General features: G+C 41.9%; 1 protein-coding gene across 4 annotated transcripts in view; it reads right to left on the reverse strand.

Moving 5' to 3' along the window:
* Positions 1-14,237: 14,237 nt before the first annotated feature.
* DENND5B (DENN domain containing 5B) overlaps positions 14,238-22,604 on the reverse strand; it is a 163,085-nt gene continuing 154,718 nt past the window's right edge. For all 4 annotated transcript variants that reach the window (XM_084617287.1, XM_084617286.1, XM_084617289.1 and 1 more), the window contains 5 exons: positions 20,708-20,895; positions 19,291-19,373; positions 19,010-19,136; positions 16,866-17,040; positions 14,238-15,694 (listed from right to left, as the gene is read on the reverse strand). In XM_084617287.1, coding sequence (XP_084473413.1) covers positions 15,511-15,694; positions 16,866-17,040; positions 19,010-19,136; positions 19,291-19,373; positions 20,708-20,895 — 757 coding nt within the window. In that variant the 3' untranslated portion in view covers positions 14,238-15,510. The remainder of the gene's footprint in view (positions 15,695-16,865; positions 17,041-19,009; positions 19,137-19,290; positions 19,374-20,707; positions 20,896-22,604) is intronic.

Raw genomic sequence — 22,604 nt, forward strand, 5'->3', positions numbered from 1 at the left:
CTGCTATCTGAAACATGCTTAGATTTCAATGTTAACATTGGGCAATGTCTAATCTCTGTATATGATGGCTGAACTTCAGTTTTGACATAATCAAAGCTTTATGGTCATGCATACATTTTTACCTCTGCATTTCTTTACAATGGGTACTGAGAGCAACATACTTTTGCAAAATGATTGTTTTTGTACCGCATCCCTGGGCCTGAACATCCTAGCATTGGAGGTTGATTGCCTCCATACTTAGTACAAACAAACGTGGTCTCTGCCGTTTGCTTACCCTTGACCTCTGTCTTTGTGCCGTGGTATGCATTTTTAATTAGATGCACCTTTGTTCTGTCACAGCTTGTTAACGCTTTCATGAAGGAAGCACCTGCTTGCACTATACTTCACATACCTACTCCCCTTTGTAATGTGAAATTCTGTTTCACAACACTGCTTTGAGCTGCTTACCTTCACACCTCAATAGCTTATTGAAATATTCCTGTTTATTAAACAGGGCAAGTGAGGCATCAGGGAGCACCTAGTCCCAAACAGACCAGCTACCATTATCAACGAACTTCCTCAACAGGCTTCTATTTGTTAAAGGAACTAAAACCCTGAGAAAATATTACAACCCCCTCTAGGAAAACACTTTATTTGTGAAAGCTAACTCTTTGTTAGGGGGGAAACCCAGGAAAATAAAAATTATGTGGAAGAATTGATTCTGACCAAGCCATCCGCGTGGAATGCCTGATCTCTCAGCAGGTGAAGTAACTAGAGCCTAAGGAGAGATTTCTCTCTCTCCCCCTTTTTAGGCGGGGATACTAGTGGGTGGGGTGCTAGTGTCTATCAATCTGAGCAGTAAGTACTTTGCCTACACTCTTCTAGGGCTGCTAAACAGGGTGCTATTATTCCTTGTATGCAAAAAGCATCCTCTGACAACACAGTTTCAATGGACATATCTGCTCAGAGGTCCAACCATTCCACTACCCTAGGCATGAGTGTCATCAGCTTTCCTCCAGTCCACCTTCTTAAGCCCCATTCTTAGTAGGAAGATGCAAATGAGTCTGAATGCCCTGTCTTATGAGGATGAACAAAAACTCCTTTTCATCGAGGGTCAGTGACTCTGATACAAGAGATGGTGAGATATTACAAGAGGCTCTCAGAACAGATTCCACCTGGCAGCCTAGTCTGGCTTTACATCTAGTGTTCCAGCTACAGTCTTAACATAAAAAGAAGAGGAGGACTTGTGGCACCTTAGAGACTAACCAATTTATTTGAGCAGAAGCTTTCGTGAGCTACAGCTCACTTCATCGGATGCACGAAAGCTTCTGCTCAAATAAATTGGTTAGTCTCTAAGGTGCCACAAGTCCTCCTTTTCTTTTTGCGGACACAGACTAACACGGCTGCTACTCTGAAACCAGTCTTAACATAGGTCCTTGCTCTGTGGTGGAATGTGGACAAGTACTAGGGATGCAACTAAAGGGGGTCAAGGGTATTTTTTTATTTTATTACCATTAGAAGACCGCAATAGATGATCCATCAACACCCTTCCTGCTAATGCACAGAGGCATTAGCTGTCATCAGAACATGGAACTGTGTCAGCAAAGAGGGTAAGATTGAAGAATGTGAGAGTGCCCCATATGACTCCTCATTTTTATAGCCAGGAGTCTCTCAGTTTACGATACCAGGTTAATAACGCGTTGGGTAAGTGCAATAGCTAGTTCCACCACCACAACCTGATTTAGTCTTTAATGTAAAATGAAAGCTTCTTTTGATCAAAGTCCCAAATGCAAATGAAACTTGTAGCACCTGGGGCCTAACGAGCAACACTAAGGGCACTTCCTGCAGCTCATAGTCAACTGGGGGGGTGGGTTGAAGAGCACACCCAAACTAACTCCTAGCCCCTTCCCTGATGGGTTTGAATCCCCACCCTCTACAACAGGGGAGTCTCAATATTCTCCCTACCGGGACCCTTCTGGGATCCCCTTCTCATCGAGCCAGGAGATCCCTCTCATTTAACCATACTGGAAGGACAGGATAGTTATGACCCCCAGATTGAGAATCCATGCTTTGAATCTAGAAGACTCCACTTTTAACCCCTATTTTGTAAGTTCCAACCACCCTATTACGTGGCTACCAAGCGGTCTTTAAAAGCAGTTAAGTGAGTCTAGAGTTCTTTCTCCAGGTGGAACGAAGGAAAATGAATCTCAGGCCTTTTATAGGTTACGTGCCATGAATCTAACCTGTCAACTAATACCACACAGTAATATCCCATTGAGTGGGAGGAGAGAACAGAAAAGGAGGATGCAGAATAGTGCTCAGGAAGTACATCCTGAAACGGGTTATAAGCTTTGCAAACTCTTGTGCCCTAAGAGTAGGATTGGCTTAATCAATGTCACACATTGCAGACTGCAACAATAATCATATCATAACTATGCAACAAGAGAGATTCCCAGTCAGGTTGGATAAGAGAAGTACAAACATGCTAATTTATACATGGCTCTGTGTGTGCATATAGCTCTTTTTACATTTCTAGGGTGTAATCTTGGCCCCATTTAAATCAATGGGCAAAACTCCCACTGACTTCAATGGCGCCAAGATTTCACCCCCAGGGTGGGTTAGGCTATGCCTGCAGCTTGTAGGACAGGTGCTGGATTCTACCCCTCCTCTGGGATCCAAAATGTGCCTTCACCTTCGTCCTGGCTTTACATCATGGGAGAGACCATCCAAGGTTCACCTATTGCAAATCCATCTCTCACATCTGCAATTTTGCACCCAATTAAAAATAAATTGAGCATGGTGCTGTTATCACACCTTTCACCCCAAAGTCACTCACTGACAGCATTTAACACTAATTCGCACATATGCTGAAATTCTCTTCTATAAATGTGCATCGAGTGGATGTACTTAAACAGATTCTAGCAGTCTGAGAGTTTCTACCAATTTGACCATGCTCCCATCACATACAAAACATCTCTCACACCTTTAAAAACTTGAAACCTGAAGAGAAATAGTTTAAGTGCAACCACTGTATTTGCAAAGAGAATCCCTTGGTTGTTTCAGTTCACCAAAGGCAGCTTTGAAATCCATTTAAAAATCATTTTACTTAGAGGGGGAAATTGTCCTATAAACCACACCTGCCCTCTGCCAACTTGGTGCTATTTATACAGTAAGGAACCACAGCCCATCTGTAGCATGTCTGGACCTCAGGCAAACCCATAATCACAACTCTAACACCAAGCTGCTAGTTTTATGTTATATGGTCTGATTTAGAAGAACATAAACACATGTATTTCAATGCAGAATGATAGTTCAAAGGCTGCATATCTTGCACAGCTGGCAAGGTTCATCCAGGTAAGAACATTCCTCAGTGGGTACAGTGGCAGGGGACATCCCAAATGTGACTGTCCTGTGGGGCCCCTGGGACTTGCTACTGAGACCACAGCACTTCTGCTAGACCAGCACTCACTGTCATCGTGGGATGATCAGAATGTGGGATGCTGCTGCAGTGTGTTTTAAATGGAATGTCTTAGTTTCTTGCAAGGAAAAAAATCTCATTTATCTTGAGGGTGTTCTGAGTATTACAGAAGATACTCCACTAGTAGAGAGATTATGCTTTGCATGGAGCACACAACCAACAGTCTATGCCTGGCACACTGATGACAGATTTTGCTTTATAGCTGGGCAGAGGTTTTGGGGCAAAGGGAAGGGAGGATCAAATTAAAATGGGAGCATGCAGCAAGGGAGGTGCCTACATCATCCTTGGCAACCAGCCAGGGAGGAAGGCAGTGGGGAGGGCTTGCCTGCCTCCCTCCCTATCATCTCTACCCCAGCAGGGGAAGTGCTCCAGGCACATCAGGTCTTATCAGCCTGTCTCCACACCCCCATGATGGGGGCTCCCTCCCAGCAGCAATAGTCTCATGCTTGGACTTTGAAAAGCCCCTGCTCTCCTAGAAGAGTCCTGGCCAGCAACCAGAAAACCAAGGAGCAGGGGGCTACCTAAACCGCCTCCAGTGGTGGCTTCTTTTTCTCTCCCTACTCCCAGTCTTGTTGCCCATGTGATGTAATGCTCACCCACTGCTCAGATGATGTCAAAAGCAGCAGCCAGGTGTGTGTTGTTTATAGCCATGTCCATAATGCTAGTCACCAGAGCACTGAGCAACTTACCTAAATTAACCACGTACTAGGCTTCCTAGAGGTTATTTATATCACTGTGGCACCTAGAAGCCCAACCAAGACTGGGGCCCCATTGTGCTAGGGGTCTGTACAAATGCATAGTAAGAGAGAGCTCTCAGTTTGAGGAGCTTACCATCTAAATAGATAAGACACACACAGGGTGGGGAAAAGGAAGACTTTTATGATGGGGAATAGAGACATTAAGGTCCAGATCCTTAAAAGGTATTAAAGTCCCTAAATCCTATTGATTTCAGTGGGATTTAGGAACCTAAGGACCTGGGCCTAAGTGGCTTGCCCACAGGTACACACAAAGTCTAACAGATTCAGGAGCTGAACCTAGATCATCTGAGTCCCAGTTCAGTGTCTTCACCACAAAACCATCTTTCCTCTCCGATTTGTCAAATACCTGAACCACGAATGCAAAACATTCAGTAAATTGCATTCCCTGGCGTGGATAAGGGACATACCAATACATAAGTAGTGTCAACCATGGAATAGGAGAAATGAGCTCAAGCCACAAAGTGTGCATCCAGAGCAGACTTTCCCAAAGATCAAATTGTGTACATTTGAAATGGACATGAACCAATAACTGCATGTCTACTAAGGAGTCACTTCTATTCATGACTAAGGCAGTATCCTGCCCGTGAAGCTAAATGGAGATACACTCCCTTCCAATTGGTACTTCGCGTTTTTTTGAGGGGGTGGGAGGGTGGGAAGAGAGCGTATAAACTCACATCACTTTGTGCTTACGATAAAGAGAGCTCACTAGACACCACAAGTTGTTGGAGGCTGTGATAAGCTACTTAATGCACAGTTTGAGAGTGCAATGCATCACCCAACCAGACACATCAAAGGGAGGAAGTCTTTAGACTTCTAGTTCAGAGTCCTTGTACATTATGAAGTGAAGTAAAAGTCCGTCATAGCTCATAGAATTTGGTTGAATCATCCAGAGACTTGTCAGATTTTGCATTTCAAGAAAAACTGACATGTTGACCACTGTGCTTGTATGAGAAAATTTAGGGCAGGGTTTTATGGGGAGTTGGGCACCTAATGCCCATAGACTCCTTTGAAAACCCCAGCCTCAATGTCTAGCATGATTGATGGCACTAAAAACACTTGTCTATCCTCAGAACAGACACAGCACAGACGACATGGGGGTAAGCTTCACGACAGCAGGCCATCAGCATGCTGCATCCCAGACCTAAGCAACCATTTCCATCAATGAGAGGGTAGCTCCAGGTGACTCTGTAAGACAGTCTGGGGTTCTTAGAAATAAGGAGAATGCAGTGACTGCAGAGTCTGTAATCTAACATCTGGGTAAGAGCTTAGCAGAGACTTGCTTTGAATTAGTTTAGACTTGGTTTGACGGTTGTGCGAGTATGTGAGAATTTGAGGCTGAATACGCTGAATACATGAGTGTAGGGTTGTCTGTCTTAAATTCTCTGGATGGCTCTAACTGTGAGATACAAACCACTGGTAATTTTCTCTTCGATTGCTAAATTTCATTAGTTTTCATTTATAGCCTTTTATTTGTAGAGTAACTGCTCAGCAGCAGCTATTTAAACACTTCAGAAATGAATCTGTAGTACATTCTTCCCATTTGTATTTTGTAAATGAAACTTGTGTATATTACTCATTGCAACATGAAAAGGAGGACTTATGGCACCTTAGAGACTACCAAAGCTTTCATGAGCTACAGCTCACTTCATCGGATGTATTCAGTGGAAAAGACAGTGGGGAGATTTATATACACAGAGAACATGAAACAAGGGGTGTTACCATACAGACTGTAACTAGAGTGATCAGGTAAGGTGAGTTATTACCAGCAGGAGAGCTGGGGGCCGGGGGGGGAGCCTTTTGTAGTGATAATCAAGGTGGGCCGTTTCCAGCAGTTGACAAGAATGCCTGAGGAACAGTGGGGTGGGGGAATAAATATGGGGAAGTAGTTTTACTTTGTGTAATGACCCATCCACTCCCAGTCTCTATTCAAGCCTTAGCGTATCCAGTTTGCAAATTAATTCCAATTCAGCACTCTCTCGTTGGAGTCTGGTTTTGAAGTTTTGTTGTTGAAGAATTGCAACTTTTAAGTCTGTAATGGAGTGACCAGAGAGATTGAAGGGTTCTCTGACTGGTTTTTGAATGTTATAATTCTTGACATCTGATTTGTGCCCATTTATTCTTTTACGTAGAGACTGTCCAGTTTGACCAATGTACATGGCAGAGGGGCATTGCTGGCACATGATGGCATATATCACATTGGTGGATGTGCAGGTGAACGAGCCTCTGATAGTGTGGCTGATGTGATTAGGCCTTATGATGGTATCCCCTGAATAGATATGTGGACACAGTTGGCAACGGCCTTTGTTGCAAGGATAGGTTCCTGGGTGAGTGGTTCTGTTGTGTGGCGTGTGGTTGCTGGTGAGTATTTGCTTCAGGTTGGGGGGCTGTCTGTAAGCAAGGACTGGCCTGTCTCCCAAGATCTGTGAGAGAGATGGGTCCTCCTTCAGGCTAGGTTGTAGATCCTTGATGATGCATTGGAGAGGTTTTAGTTGGGGGGCTGAAGGTGAGGGCGAGTGGCATTCTGTTATTTTCTTTGTTGGGCCTGTCCTGTAGTAGGCAACTTCTGGGTACTCTTCTGGCTCTGTCAATCTGTTTATTCACTTCAGTAGGTGGGTATTGTAGTTGTAAGAATGCTTGATAGAGACCCGTCACTCTCACAGATCTTGGAAGACAGGCCCGTCCTTGCTTACAGACAGCCCCCCAACCTGAAGCAAATACTCACCAGCAACCACATGCCACACAACAGAACCACTAACCCAGGAACCTATCCTTGCAACAAAGGCCGTTGCCAACTGTGTCCACATATCTATTCAGGGGACACCATCATAAGGCCTAATCACATCAGCCACACTATCAGAGGCTCGTTCACCTGCACATCTACCAATGTGATATATGCCATCAATGCCCCTCTGCCATGTACATTGGTCAAACTGGACAGTCTCTACGTAAAAGAATAAATGGGCACAAATCAGACGTCAAGAATTATAACATTCAAAAACCAGTCGGAGAACACTTCAATCTCTTTGGTCACTCGATTACAGACCTAAAAGTTGCAATTCTTCAACAACAAAACTTTAAAACCAGACTCCAACGAGAGACTGCTGAATTGGAATTAATTTGCAAACTGGATACAATTAACTTAGGCTTGAATAGAGACTGGGAGTGGATGGGTCATTACAGAAAGTAAAACTATTTCCCCATGTTTATTCCCCCGTCCCCCACCCTCTGTTCCTCAGGCATTCTTGCCAACTGCTGGAAATGGCCCACCTTGATTATCACTACAAAAGGTCCCGTCCCCCCCCCGCTGGTAATATCTCACCTTAAGTGATCACTCTCGTTACAGTGTGTATGGTAACACCCATTTTTTCATGTTCTCTATATATATACACATCTCCCCACTGTATTTTCCACTGAATGCATTCGATGAAGTGAGCTTATGCGCCAATAAATTTGTTTGTCTTTAAGGTGCCACAAGTCCTCCTTTTCTTTTTGCGAATACAGACTAACACGGCTGCTACTCTGACACCTGTCATTGCAACATGTTCATTTAGGCGGAGTCCTGATAATGTTAACCCAGGAATATTGGTGTATAGACCATTCCATTACACTGATTCATTGACATTAACTTGGAATTCTTGTTAGACTTCAGACTGAATGGATCACAGGAGGAAAGGCAAGGATGGGTCCAAACTGGGAAGTGGACAATGGGTCTTCTAGTTAAAGGCAAAAGAGTAGGAGTTTTGGGTTCTATTCCTACCCCTAGAACACGTGATTTATCCAAGTCTTACCAGGCCATTGTGGCACAGAGAAGTGCTTAGAGGCATCATTTAATAGTATGTGCAAGGAATGCTCAGACTTTGACAGAAAACACCCAGCATGTGAAAATCATCATAGTAACATCTCCAGGATTCATGTCAAGAATAACTTACACATTACACTTGAGACTTCAGGGGCACCATGACAAATACAGTGCTGTTGTGAGGGTTTTAAGCCAAAAGTTCCTGGATGTATTTCAGATCTTTATTAGGGATGGACCTGGAAAGGGAAAAAACTTGTGTCAGTGTGATAGCCACATCTGCTGGCAGAGGTGAGGGCCTAGCCTCCCCCTCCACCTTTTTGTTGAAGTGGAGGAGCTATTCTTTAATGGTGGGCCGTAGAATATAGTCAGACCTATTGGGTGCCAGATCTTCCTAAAGGCTTATCCTCTTCTGCCATTGATCAGCTTTATCAGTGGCTTAGTGGAACCACCACTGAATGACAGATTGGAGCACAAATATGTATTCTCTTCTAGTCATTCGCTCAGATCAAATGGGCTCATCACTGCCTGAGGAAGCGGTAAGGGAGAAAGCAAGGGTGCTGCTGCAGAAAACCTCACACAGTGTCAGAGTGACTGAAGTGGAGACAACTTACGTTTTTATGCTGTGATGGTGACAGATAGAGAAAAAGTGCTTTCCCTCTCTCCTTACAAAGTCTGAACCGGTACAATTATTCAACGTGCTGGAAAACAACCAGTGTCTGGTGCATTAGCTAGTCCCTGAGTGAGTTTCTTACAGGGAATTTTCCATCTACTTTGCTGACAATATAGATGGGCTTTGGGCATGTCTGGATGGCAGCATGGGCTGTGATATGAGGAAAGAAATTATCTGCACTACTTCATCTGGCTGAGCTGAGCCCTGCTTTACTTAAAAAAATACACCGTGTTTGGGGAGTTGTATTACACTGTGTGTGATCTGGATACTTATATCACAGATGGCAAAGGCTTATTCTTGGTCCCGTTATTGGAGAGGATTGCGAAAGTCTCCCACAAGGAAGATAATGTTGCAGCTGACCGTGAAAGTTTGCACCGATGCTCCTACTTCAAAACAAAAAGCTCTTGCTACTAACAGTTTCACCAACTACTGCTCATTCTCTCCTCCCTCATTTTTGAGGAAGGTCACCGAACACATGGCATCAGAACAGCTCCAGCTGCATGTTGCTCTTTTGGCAGTCCTTGATCCCTCACAATCTGGGTTTAGACGTACATATAGTAAGAAAACAGGATTACATATTGTCACTTCTATTGAAATTTGCCTCTTGAGATCTTGCAGGTGTGGAGGGTACAGCACAGGCCTGCTGTTGACGTAAACATTAAGCTCTCACAGATCAGTGTTTTGCTGGGGATTTTCACATAAATGGGCCCGACTGAGAGGTTCAACCTTTCATTGGGTCTGCAGTTTTACCAGCCTCAAGAGATCAAAAATCACAACTCTGATCCCAAAAAGCTATGAGACTGGCCTTACAAATCAGGAGTGAAAAGTGTCAAACCAGTTCCTCTGCCAGTGTGTAAGAGAATTTCAGCTTGAAAAGTCCACCTTTAATGTACACTTCTCCCTGGCTGCTCAGATGGAAACTCCATGTACCCGCTCTTCATCCCTAAGATAGGAATTGGGTGGCAGCTCCCCTACTACTGACTTGACTCCCCACATCCCCTGTCTCCTGCTGGCCTTGGGGTACTCCCCTTTCCTGGTCCCAGCAGCACCACTTCCCCAGCCTCCTCTGGGGCTTCGCTGCCTGGATCCCAAGTAAAGGAGACGTTCCAAGCCATCAGAAGGGAAGTTTTGCTACTGGGTCCTGGGACCCAGATCAAGCAGCAACTGCTCCCTAACCTCCCCCTTCACTGCCCTAGGGCCATACATGAGGGCAGGGCAGGTCTGTGTCCCCCACAGCTCTCAATCTTCCACAAAGCTTTCTGAACCACCCTCATGCCTGCTCACCTCATACTCCCCATTCACTTTGCAGTGTCTTTACTGCTCCTCACAGTCCATACACTATGCACTCCCCTGAATCCTAGGGTGGCACCCATTTTGCCAGTGGGCAGGGCTTCAATCTAATTGAAAGTAGGAGGTAGCAGTCAACTTTACTAAGGGCAGCTTCACTTCCACATGCAGACAGACTGCAGGGAGATGGCAGCTATCTTTCTGCCCCATTGGCAATAATAGATGGTGGCCATTCTGACTAAGGGAAAATTCAGCCTTTTGTGATCTTTTCTTGAGACACTGAAAAAAATCCCAAATTTGCTAGTGTTGTGAAAAAAATTAAGAGTTAGTGATGCTGGGTTTATTTCTTCATTTCCAATGGCAAAATTTTATATATATTATAGACATTGTTAGGTGTATTTTAAGGGTACAATTTTCAGAACTGCCCAGAATTCACTAACTGCTCCCACTGAAGAAGTCAAAAGGTAGTTTTGTCATTGATCTCAGCAGAAGCAGGGTTCGGCCAACATTGAAGGCTTTTGAAAATCCAAACCTTAATCTTTTTCTACAGTACAATGAAGGAGAACCATTTTGTCACTACTATTTTGCACCTTTTTCCATAGTGCTTCTCATCTTCCCCTTTTCACACACTACTGCATTCTTTATACAAAATATATGATGGAGCTAGATTACATGTGGCACTTTGTCAGCTTCAGATTTTTAGACCTTTGGATCAAAGCATTTGGGCCGCCCAGTGCCAGAGGGAACAAAACAAACTCTAGGACACTGCCAGTCAAAGTGCATCCCATTATCCAAAAAGATTCAGAGGCTAGCTGTGAAGGGAAAACACAACCCAAGGCAGTCAGTTCAGATGGCAATCTAAAAAAGGCCCTTGTTCTAAGATGACTTGAAGACGAGCTCTGTGTAGCCTGAAAGGTTGTCTCTTTCACCAACAAAAGCTGGTCCAATAAACAGTATTACATCACCCACCTTGTCTCTCTTGTTCTAAGAGTTAAATTTCACCATGATCAGGTTCTCTCCTCTGATCTGAAAAACATTTCAGCCTACGCATTCAAAAGGAGGACTATGGTCACACTTTGTTGCTTGGGGGGAGCTAAATATCAAGGAGAATAGAAATACAGAATACCCAGGAGCTCCTCTCTACAATGTCACAGAAAGACACCATTAGAATTGTTATATTCAACCTGTCCTATCTACAGAACCTGTGTTCCAGTTTTCAATCAGCTCATTAAGTTTTCTCAGGCATCTTTTGGTTGCTATTCTGCAAGGAGAAAATGACACATTCTTATTTTCACAGTTTTATTTGTAAAGAACATAGCATGAAAAGCTGTATTTAAATGTACTTCAAAACCTGAAAAACTGATGTCAGTTTATGATATGTTAAAGTGCTTGATATAACAATACTTTTTACTAATTTCTTTCTGAAAATAATCCAGTTCTGATTCAGTTAGTAATAATGTAAAGGGAAAAAAAACAAAAAAACTTACTATGGAGACACACGGTTTTTTTTAAAACTATACAGGGCACATTTGTACATTTCAAGTGTAACACTGAACATTTCCCTATGAGATGCACACTTTCATTTGACTGAAAGACAGAAATTTCTTAAATATGCCTTCACACAACTACTTTAAAGAGAGATAATTTGAACAAAGATAAACTAATTACAAATGTCAGCTCAGAATAAACAGATTTTCACTGAACACAATGGAATCCAGTTAGTTTCAGAGAATTATAACTACATGTTTTATAGAGACTCAGTGATGCATTTGATTTTCTGACTCGTTCAAGCTAGTATACTGAATGTTAGTGTAATAATACTATGCAGAACTCAGACACTAGAAACAGGCAAAATTTGGTTAAAGAGTTTGCTTTGTAAAAAGTAGGCGCCAGAGGGCTGAGGTTTTTCCCAAGATTCCATTTTTCAACCAGTGAAGGTGCTTTAATACTGAAGTATAAATGTTGTTAGTTTAAGAGAATCCTGATTGATTTCTATAGAGCTCACAGAAAAAATACTCCGTTTCCAATTATCAAAGTAATCTACGAAAAAAAACCAAAAACCACATGAAAGAATAAAATTTCATTGCAAAGAACCATACCACCAAGGATGTCAAGTAACTAGTGTATTAGGGATGAGAGGCACTCAGCTCTGCCCCATGCTTCAAAATACCTTAGGGCACCTACAGTGTTTTATTACATACAAGGGAATTTTAGACATAATATTCTTCCCATATCATTCACATGGTATGAAAACTTGACCAAAATAAATGTGTCCCATAAGTTAACGTTTTCCATGTGACGTTCTATATTAAGTTAAATACCATGGGTTTTTACATCTAGTTTAGAATGGAAAAATCCATATTTAAAGTCTTAAATTAGTCAGGTGTTGATTTATTCTTTAGATTAAAGAGACTACCTTTAAGAAGTCCTTCTCTCATACTTGCCCTCTATGGACAGTCCTTGCCGTCTATGCCTGCCCTTAAAGGATGCCTCCATTTTCATTTCTACCCTAAGCTGCATATATTTTCCACTTAATTTCCTTGTGGCCCAGTGTCACGGCTATGTTCTTGCATCAGCTATAAGTTTTTAGAAAAACAAAGCACAACTACCAGGATGCAGATTGCTCTGGAAAGGAAATGTAATCCACATGCAAAAAGCCAACAGATCAATGACAAAATGGATAATTTATCATGATGAAATGAAGATCATTTAGAAGATTGGGAGGTCAGGTAGGAGGGAACATTAATACTAATTATAGGACATAAAATTATTGATTTGCAATGTATGGTTTTTGATATTCAGTTTATAATTCATTCAAAAAGTCAAGTGTTAGGGATGAATTTTCAATTGTTGGTCTTATCTCCTCTTGACTTTAGCTGGAGTGGCATGGCCACCCCAAAATACACCCCTCTCCCAAGATGTAAAGACTAATTTAGAGTCAATGCCCAGATGTGAACTTTTGGTACACACCCACTGCATTGTTCATAGCCCCCCAGATTTGTTCTCCACAACTCTAATATTGATACTGCAGTCCTGCATAGAACATTTTGGATGGTATGGGTCTATTCAAGCAAGAGCAGATTCATGGATTCTGAACAGCTTCAATTTGGTAAAAGCTGTACCTTGGTTAAATCAGGAAGCAACACAGAATCCCTCCCATGACAACCTTGGGTGTTGAGGAGAGCAATCTGAATAGCGTGTCAACAGCGTGATGGTTTTGCACATAAATGTTCAGATATTGAAATAGCTCTGTTGAGCACAGAGCAGTACAGTTCAGATGAGATCCTTGTATCTTCCTGGGCTCCTCTGCTTTTGGTCAGCATTTTTCTATTTATACACTACAACCCTTTCTTCAAATAAGACGGATGCCATCTGACTGCTTCTTATCTGTCCAGGAGATGTGGGGTGGGACTTCCTTCCTGACACCAAAATGAATGTTATTACAAGAACTGCCCAGTTGGAGGGCAGTAGCAGAGTGAATATTTCTTACTAGCTTATAAAAGGAGAGAGTATACCACTGTCACAACATGTATGAGCTTCAGCAGCCTGTGAAGTGAATCCTTCTGTTGCAGGCATCATACACAGCGCTTTACACTGCCATCATGCCCAAAAGCTGCTGCCAACTCCTTTCTATCAAAACTTAATACTTTTGTATTATCTAATTTTTGTTTTGCCTCCATCTCCCTCAACCTGCCCTTATCCCTAATCTTTTCCAATACTTGGGAGGAACACTATCATCATTCTGCCTCACCATAGCTCACTGGAGATATTAAACCTTGTCTACAAGCTGGCAGCGACTAAAATGCCAATTTTCTAATACTGTTCTGAAGGTGGCAACGTGCAAGCAGGAAAAAGACACTATTTCTAAGCCCCTTCCCTGGATCTTGTTCTCTTCATCATATTTATCTATCTGGGGGACTCTCTCGCTTTCTAGACATAAGAAGCAATGTTCAACATTCAACCAAAATCTTTTGTAATGCACTGCAGTTCTGACCTACAATGTAATCTGTTATTTTAGCAAAGGGCCTCTCCAAAGCAAAGATTGCTATTTATACCAAGCTGTGTGATGTCCCCAGGCATCCACTGAAGAATAAGTTGTAATCAAATTGATTAAACCAGTGAAACAAACAAAAGGATTTCGAACCCATCTCTGAAGGCTAATAATGGCTGAGAGTTAACATACCCCCAGCTTTGCATAAATCAAGTCTCGGTGGAAGGAAAACTGAGTGATAGCATGCAGCAAATATATGGGATGCATCACCCAAATTATTTTAAATAATCTAGTTTTTATTTTAGCATGTGGAACTTCAGCAGCTCCCGGTTTCTCCGAGTTCTGTGCCTGTGACACTTTTGTTTCTTTAACACATTATTAGTTTGAAACAGTGTGAAACAGAAGCCTTGACACCAATTCCCCTTGCCTCACTTCTTTTCTATAGCTGAATTATTCAAAACCAAAGTGATCCTGTGTCTCCCAGGAACACTTACTCCCCAGGATAAAGGAAGACTAGTGACTTGCCAGTGTTTCACAACTGGTTGAAACAGTCCTATAGCACAGCGAAGTCGGTGTTTGTGGCTCTATAGCAACATATGCGTCTCAAAAACAGAAACAGAGTTTGGTTCATCTTCTGAACCAAGTTCTTCAACAAACCTATAAAAGCAGACAACCTCTTGAAGCATACGTCATCATCCACAGTACAAACGCAGACCGGGGGAAAAAAACCGTCTGAACAAAACCCGGACAGAAGAGGGACAAAATGACAAATCAAGCTATTGACATTTCCCAAATATAGCCTGGTGCAGTACTGTTTTTTTAAAGAACAGATATCAGGTCCCGGTGGGTTTTCTTGAAGGCTCAACAATTCCTCATGTCCTGTGTTTAAACATTTCATTTGCACCTCATCTTGTGCTGATGAATAAAAATTACACAAAAGATCTTAAATAGGACGACTCACAGCTTATACGCATGGAGAGGCTTGGATCTTTAAAACATAAAATAAGGGAAACCATGTACAGTAGGGTAAACAGTACACATTCACAACATTTCCAAGAACGAGATAGCAGCAGTGGCTACATATTGATACTTGCTGTGTTCTTTTGCAACACCTGAAAAAAGCCCTGCTGAGTTTGCACTGTATTTACACATTGACTGGCTTCTTCCTTGCTATCAAGCAGCAACATCCCTCCCCCACAGCTGTCCCACAGTTTTAAGCTACTTATTTTCAGCACAAGAACATTGTCTAAGAAAAGTTTAAGAGGAATATAATTTCTTAAAGAAGATAGCATATTTACATACATCTAACACATGAAAATACTCTATTTTATTCTGTTTCAAATAAACGACAATACCGCATTCTAGCTTGTCTGCAGCTTTAGGACAGTCCTGAATCTGGTGTAAATTGGGTTTCCCACTCCCACCCGATAACCGGGTGCTCTACTTTACAGTGATACACTACCGCAGCATTCAAGTTCTAAGAGGTCCCCAGTTTTTGTTTGTTTGCTTGCTTAGCAGAGACACAATGACGTTCTCATCAAAGCCATGCTAAACATCCACTCCTTTAATGAGTGACCCTTCTAGGATAATGTTGAAATCTTGTAATGTCTGTAGGACTCGGAGGAGGGAATTCACTGTCATGCGGTCCCGCAGAAGGGCGTTCTCCTCATACATCCTTGTGATGGCAGGACACTCTGCTAGCAATGGAATCCATTGAGGAAGGAAGTGATCCCTACCAAGAGAAGAATGGAATGAATGCAATATGCTGTGTCCAGAGCAGGAGGTCGGACTAGGCAATCATAATGGTCCCTTCTGACCTTAGTATCTATGAATCTTTGAGCTTAATCTGAGCTCTCGCCTTTAACACACCCCAAACACAGTGTCCATTTTTGCAAAGGTGACGTGTCATTTGCACTCAAAAGCTCTCCATATAATAATTGGGATCCTGTTTATATTATTTATATGCAGTGGCATCTACAGGCCCAATCAGGTGAGTACCACATTGTTCTAGGTGTTGCACAATCATGTAATAAGAGATGCCCCACCCCAGTTTTCAGTACAAATTAATTTGTTTTACTACTTCCCTAATTCTGTTCAGAGAAACAGAAGTACACTGTTGTATTTGGGTCAACAGGAAAAAAAAAGAAAAGAAAACTTCTAGAACCTACTTTAGTATTAATCCCTGACCACACTGTAGGTGGCATAATAATTTCAATTTTTTGAGGACTGACACAGGAGAGTAAAGGCAGGAAAGAGATCAAGGAAGTCAGATTAATGCCATGGGGAAAGATTCTGTTTAATTCCTAGGCCACTAGCAAGGAAAGAAAAGTCCAGGAATTCTGTATTGGTGAAATACAGTTTTAAAAATAAAAATATCTAGATACATAAGACAAAGGAAGAGAAAAAGGAAAAAAATATTGATAGAAGTACTCAAAAATCCTATTAGGAAAGGCAGATTTTTTCTCCCCACAAGGTTTCACAAAGACAGAAATAGCCATGTGCCCGTTTTCATTTGGATAATTAAAAGAGTTGGGGAAGGAAGAGGTGGACTGATTTCTCTTTTGAGGGCACCCTGAACTCCTGAGGCCTGTACTTTGTGTATAATATCACATAAAGAGATAAGATCATGCACACAGTTTCCCTGCATTACCATGAATTTCATTAAAACAGAAAAAAAAGTGACTTGCAGAAATGTATATGCTAATCATCAGGAATAATACATATCTAACTTAAATTTTTCTTCCACTCTTAAGGACATTTATTTAAAAGCATGAACTGGGCAATTTATATGTCCAAAATATTTTAAGCTGGTAAATTAAGGTGTCCAATAAGAGTGACACACTGTTGTTCAACTGACTACTCCAACACTAGAGAACGCCACAGTGAAGAAGGTTGCTCTGTACCTAGTCCCCAGGCAAACCAGGATTTGAAATTTGCCATCCTTCCCAATGTTCCTTGGTGCAGTACTGATAGCATTTACGTAGTGACAGAATGTTTTGCAGGATGATCTCTGAAGCAAGACGTCCTCTTCGTTGTCCCCAAACTGGTCAGTGGTTTCAAAGTAAGCAACAGCTTTCTCTGCGGAGAGAAAGTAAAACCATGCAATGGTTAATACAAAATACTCTGAAGCCACCTCAGCACAATCACGGAAAGGAAGCCATTAAAAAACGTCAGCATGTGCCAAAAGCTACCTCATGGTGACTATATCTCCTACTAAATGTAGGGGAAAGCGTAGTAGTCTCAGAAACTGGTCTGTGGTGACAGCTGGCAAATGTGGTCACTGTATACTGTAACGTAAATTAGCATCATGACTTAGTTTAGTGATTAGCACCACAAAAATGCCTACAAATAGTTCAATTACTCCCATTTTATAAATGTCATTAGCTACTAGTTATGGATTTCCTGAGTGAGATCTTCCCTCAGGCTAAGAGGCCTAACTTATTTATTCCCTTAAAATATATTCCTGAGACCCAAGGGCTGAGCAGTGTGGACCAATAGATAATCACCAGTAGAACATCAAATGAATAAGACTATTCTCCAACCAGTATCGCTTTCCATCAGATTGTAGTTGAAAGCCATTTCCCAACACCTCCTTTACTACATTTGTATCTTGTGAAACTGCCAAAGATTTTTCCTCTTTCCTTATCAAAATATTTTAGTGAATTACTGTTTAGGAAAATGCAGTTCTAATAGGTGGCATGCAAGCTACCCCTACAAATATGCCTGTATCAATAAGCCTCAACCTGAGAGAACACAATCCTCTAGCATTTCATGTCTTGGCTGTCTCTTGAGAAGAGGCTGTCAAATATGTGGCAGTTCTTGTGAAGTGGACAAATTTGGATTTGAGGGACCCAAGTTTCATTTGAATCAGAACCTGAACCCATTTCTAAAAGTAGTTCCAAAGCTTGTTTCTCCTCACACGCTGCAGTTGTATATTTCCTCCTTGTCACCTCCTTCCCAAAACCATTTCTTATACAGACTAACACGGCTGCTACTCTGAAACCTCTTATCTTTTGCTGTCTCAAAAGATGTAGCTCTGGAATTATCCTACGTAAATTCTTCCTTGTTTTTCCCAGCAAGCCCTCCCCACACCCGCCTTTTGCTATTGCTGCGTACAATCATGATCATTGCTGTGGCTCAGACTTGGGTTCATGGGTCATCTCTGACTACTTTTTCTTTCTCCTCATACATCCAGACTATTATCAAGTCTTGCTATTGCTTCTTTTGCCACATATGGAAAAAAACAAAAAACAAACAAACCTCTTTCCTTCCTTTGCTTTGTGACGTTTTTGTCCTCCCCCTCCCTTGATTATTAAAAGTGACTCCCGTATTGCCTCCCCATTTGCCACATATCACTCCTCTCCACTGAGTAAGGAAAGCAGCCACTAAAATCTTCATCCTTTCCTGAGCAGACCAGATCACTCCCCTCCCTCAAACCCATCCACTGGCTCACCTCTGCCCACTAGATCAAACTTAACACTTCCCATCCTCACCCCTCCACATCCCATTGACTGGAATCTGCCAAAAGACACTGGACTCATTCACATTGTTTCCTTCTTCAACTCTTGTCATTGGGCTTTCATTTATGCTACCCCCTCTGCTTGGGTAATCTCCCAAACTGTGCCAGTCATTCCCCTTAAACACCTCCTAACACCCGCTTCTTCTACAAAGCTGAAATACATAATTAATCCACATCAGTTAAAGACCTTCCCCACTCCACCCAATGTTACATATGTGTTGGTGACAAAGAAAAAAAATGGTTAATATCCCAAGTTAACACCTCACCTGGGTTTTCCACTTCACTTCATCTCATCTGTGCCTGTCTTTTAGACAAAGCTGCTCAGGGTAGGGAGTGTATTTGTATTTTTTACAACACAGAGCACAACTGCACTTAAACACTCACATAGGGATAGCTCAGGAGATTGAAAGTCGGTCCTGTAGGAACTGAATGGAGCCCAAGCTTATTAAAATCTGAGTTATGCACACTTGTAGCCATTTCCCTCTAACCCTTTCTCCCCTCTCACCCCAGCAGAACACACCAGTTTACCTATGAAATCCCAGATGAATATGTTCTTGTGGAAAATCCGAGCTGATTTGAATCCATGGTGGAAGACCTGCTCCAGTGCTGCAACCAGGCCATTTTCACCACATAGTAGAATGGTAAGGCTGCCTCTCTATGGAACAAAAAGATACTGTTCTTAAGTACAAGCAGCTTCAAGTCCAGGTGTAACACTGGTTACTGGGACACTGATTCCCATTTCCCTGGTTATAAAAAGGTTTACATGTATTTCCTCTTCTAACTACAGTATATTTAATGATTGAGAGTACCTCTTTCTCTGGCTTGTGAAAATGTTTCACAATATTGTTCACCGCTTCCCCAATTCCCTCTTGGATCTGCCCTGCATTAGGTTCTGTAAATTAATAGAAAGCACAGTCGCTGAATATGACAACATTAAGACAATGCACATTAATCAAATTCACACACTACCCGACTTGGTTCAAACTGCAGGGACCATTCTCTCTTTAATACGAGTCGAGCTCATGGAGTTATTTGCATTGAGCAAATCTACGAACCTCAGTTGTAAATGACTGGGGAACATCATCAAAACTAACCAAATTAATTGCCAGACAAACGGCACAGGTCAAGGACTTGCCTTTATAAATAATTTATTTCAGCTAATGAAGATCTGTCCATCACACATACATGTAGCACTCTTATTGCTAAGAGTTCTTCACAGGTTTTAGGCCAGAAGGGACCAATTACAATCATCTAGACTGACCTCCTGTACAACACAGGCCAAATAACTTCACCCAGTAACTCCTGCATCAAGTCCACAACTCGTTGCTGAGCTAGAGCATAGCTTTTAAAAAGGCATCCAATCTAGATTTAAAGTCTTCAAGGTGACTGAGAATCCACAGCATCCCTTGATACGTTGATCCGATAGTCAGTTACTCTAACTTTAAAAAAAATAAAATAAAATAAAAAATGGTGCCCTATATCTGGTCTGAATTTGTCTAGCTCCAGTTTTCAGCCCTTGCATTTTGCTAGATTAGAGCTCTCCGCTATCAGAAATCTTCTTCCCATGTAGGTACTTACAGGAGGTCATCGAGTAATTTATTCACATTTGTTCTGATAAGCTAAATAGATAGAGCTTCTTTCATCTCTCACTTTAACACACTCAATCATTTTCAGAGCTTTCCCCCCACCAAACACTTGCCAATTTTTCAACATAATACAATTCAGTGTTTTTGTTTTTAAAAATACTGATGGCCTTCCACATGTCAAAAGTAATGCCTCATGTGACTTGAAAGGCAACTGAATCACTGAGCTTTGCAGTGCCCACCCTTCAGGAAATGTTCCGAACATGTGCACAGATATGGAACCACACTCATGGAAAGCATCACTGATTTCATCTTGCTCTCTCTAGATTATGTTTTTCCTGGAGAGAAACAGACACTGGTAACAGAAATAAAATACTTAATACTTTACAATAAGCCTCAATATTTTGTGCTCCGAGTGAGAGGTTTTATCCACATTTGACAGGTGAGGAAATTCAGGTAGATTAAGTCATTTGCCCAAAGTCACAGAGCAAAATAGAAGCAGAGTCAGGGTTAGAAAGCATCATTCCCTCAGATTGGACCTAGCTTTTAGAGGTTACAATCCTGTTAACAAAGATGCCTTTATTTCCGAGTAGTCACTACCACCATGTTATAGCTGTGAGCACTGGAAATGGCAGGGGCTTACTTGTATTTTTTCCTGTAAGGGAGGTGATACTCAGTCTGCGAGCTGTGGTTGGGGATTTCTGTTGAGGGGGGGTACGGCACTGCTTCCCAAGATCTTCATCCGATGCTGAAGTTATCAGTTCTCCAATAAGAATTCTCTCCAGACTGCCATCATCAACTCCCTTCCCCAGCCATCGTCCACATGGGAACCTGTGGTACCACCCAACAGAAAAGTTTCAACTAGTTGAACACTAACTTGAATTCAAAGTTAAGGGACATAAGTATTTCAGGCTCCTCTCTGGCCCACCTAAACATTGTTAGCTGGTGGGAAATAATCTCCAGAGTAAAAAACTGCCACTTAAAAAACCAAACCCCTCTATTTCTAAGAAATGGAAAAAATGTCTGATTCAGAAAAAGTGAGAGACCTCTCTGTTGATTGTGCAACAAGCCATCCCTTTTTTCAGAGCTGTGCTAACCATCCATGTTTCTTGACTGCAAAACGTAATTGAAACACAGCAATGTTAACTTTAGCACCATTAAAAACAAAACAAAAAAAAATCTACATTTGTCAGATCAAAAGGAAATAACTTTCAAGTTAGTATAGAATATAATATAGTATAGTATAGTATAACTTTCAAGCTAAAGATGAACAAAATGGTTTAGGCCTTTCCAGAAAAGAACGCCAAGCACTGTCTCAACATCTAACGCATCTAGACAGTAGAAGACAGAAGTGTGTTATACAAAAGTATTTGATAGGGCTCTTTTAGGTTTCTACATATACAAAATGAAAGCATGTAAAGCTGCAACTGCAGATTAAGAGACCCAACAAAGAAGACAGTTACTTACCTATATTGTAACTATTTTTCTTTGAGATGGGGCGCAGACGTGTATTCCACTCATGTGTGCATGCACCCAGCACACCAAAGCCAGAAAAATTTGCTCAGCATTATCCCTCGGGGTACACTTACACCCTCTGACCCCAATATACCCTCCCATAGCTCAGCAAGGACAGCACCACCCTGACCCTACTCAGTTCCTTTGCCCCAGATTCCAATGCTGGAGACTCTGAAGCAGAGTAGAAGGAAGGCACGTTGTGGCATAAATGTCTGCATCCACATCTTGAAGAACAGTTACAATGTAAGTAAATAACTATATTTTCTTTGCTTGCGAGTCAACTGAATCCATGTCTATAACCACCATGGATTCAGTTGACTCACAAGCAATTCCAGCAGGTGGTAGAGCTACGAGTTTACTTCAACAGCGACCATAGCACTGCCTTCCCAAAGTTTGCATCTGACAGAGATGCTGCGGTAATAGCAGAATGTTTGGTAAAAGTATGCACGGAAGACACGTAGCCCTCAAACGTGTAATGTCACAGAGAACCACAATTGATATCACTTAAGCTCTTGTCAAATGAGTCCATAATGTCTGTGGGGGCACAGTCTGAGCTACTTCATAAGCCGTGGTAATACAGGAAGTTATCCACCTAGAAACCATCTGCAGAGACAAGCAGACCTTTCATCCAATACGCACAGGAGATAAAAAAAAGTCAAGGCGATGAACAAAATGGTTTAGGCCTTTCCAGAAAAGAACGCCAAGCACTGTCTCAACATCTAACGCATGAAGACGCTGCTCATCTGCATTTGAGTGTGGCTTAAGAAAGAATATACACAAGTAAATAACCTGGTTAAGGTGAAACTGCGAGATTACAATGGACAAAAACTTCAGATGTGGTCTTAAGAACGTTGTCTTTGAAGAACTGAGAATATGGAGGTTCTGCCCTTAATGGCTTGTAACTCACTGACTCTGCTATAGACACAAGAAAGGCTGTCTTTTGGGAGAGGAGACACAACAAATAAGTTGCTGTCAACTCAAATGGAGGAAGGGTGAGGGTGGCCAGCACAGTATTAAGGTCCCAC

This window comes from Lepidochelys olivacea (assembly GCF_965140295.1).
Source record: "Lepidochelys olivacea isolate rLepOli2 genome assembly, chromosome: 1".
NCBI classification, from domain to species: Eukaryota; Metazoa; Chordata; order Testudines; family Cheloniidae; genus Lepidochelys; species Lepidochelys olivacea.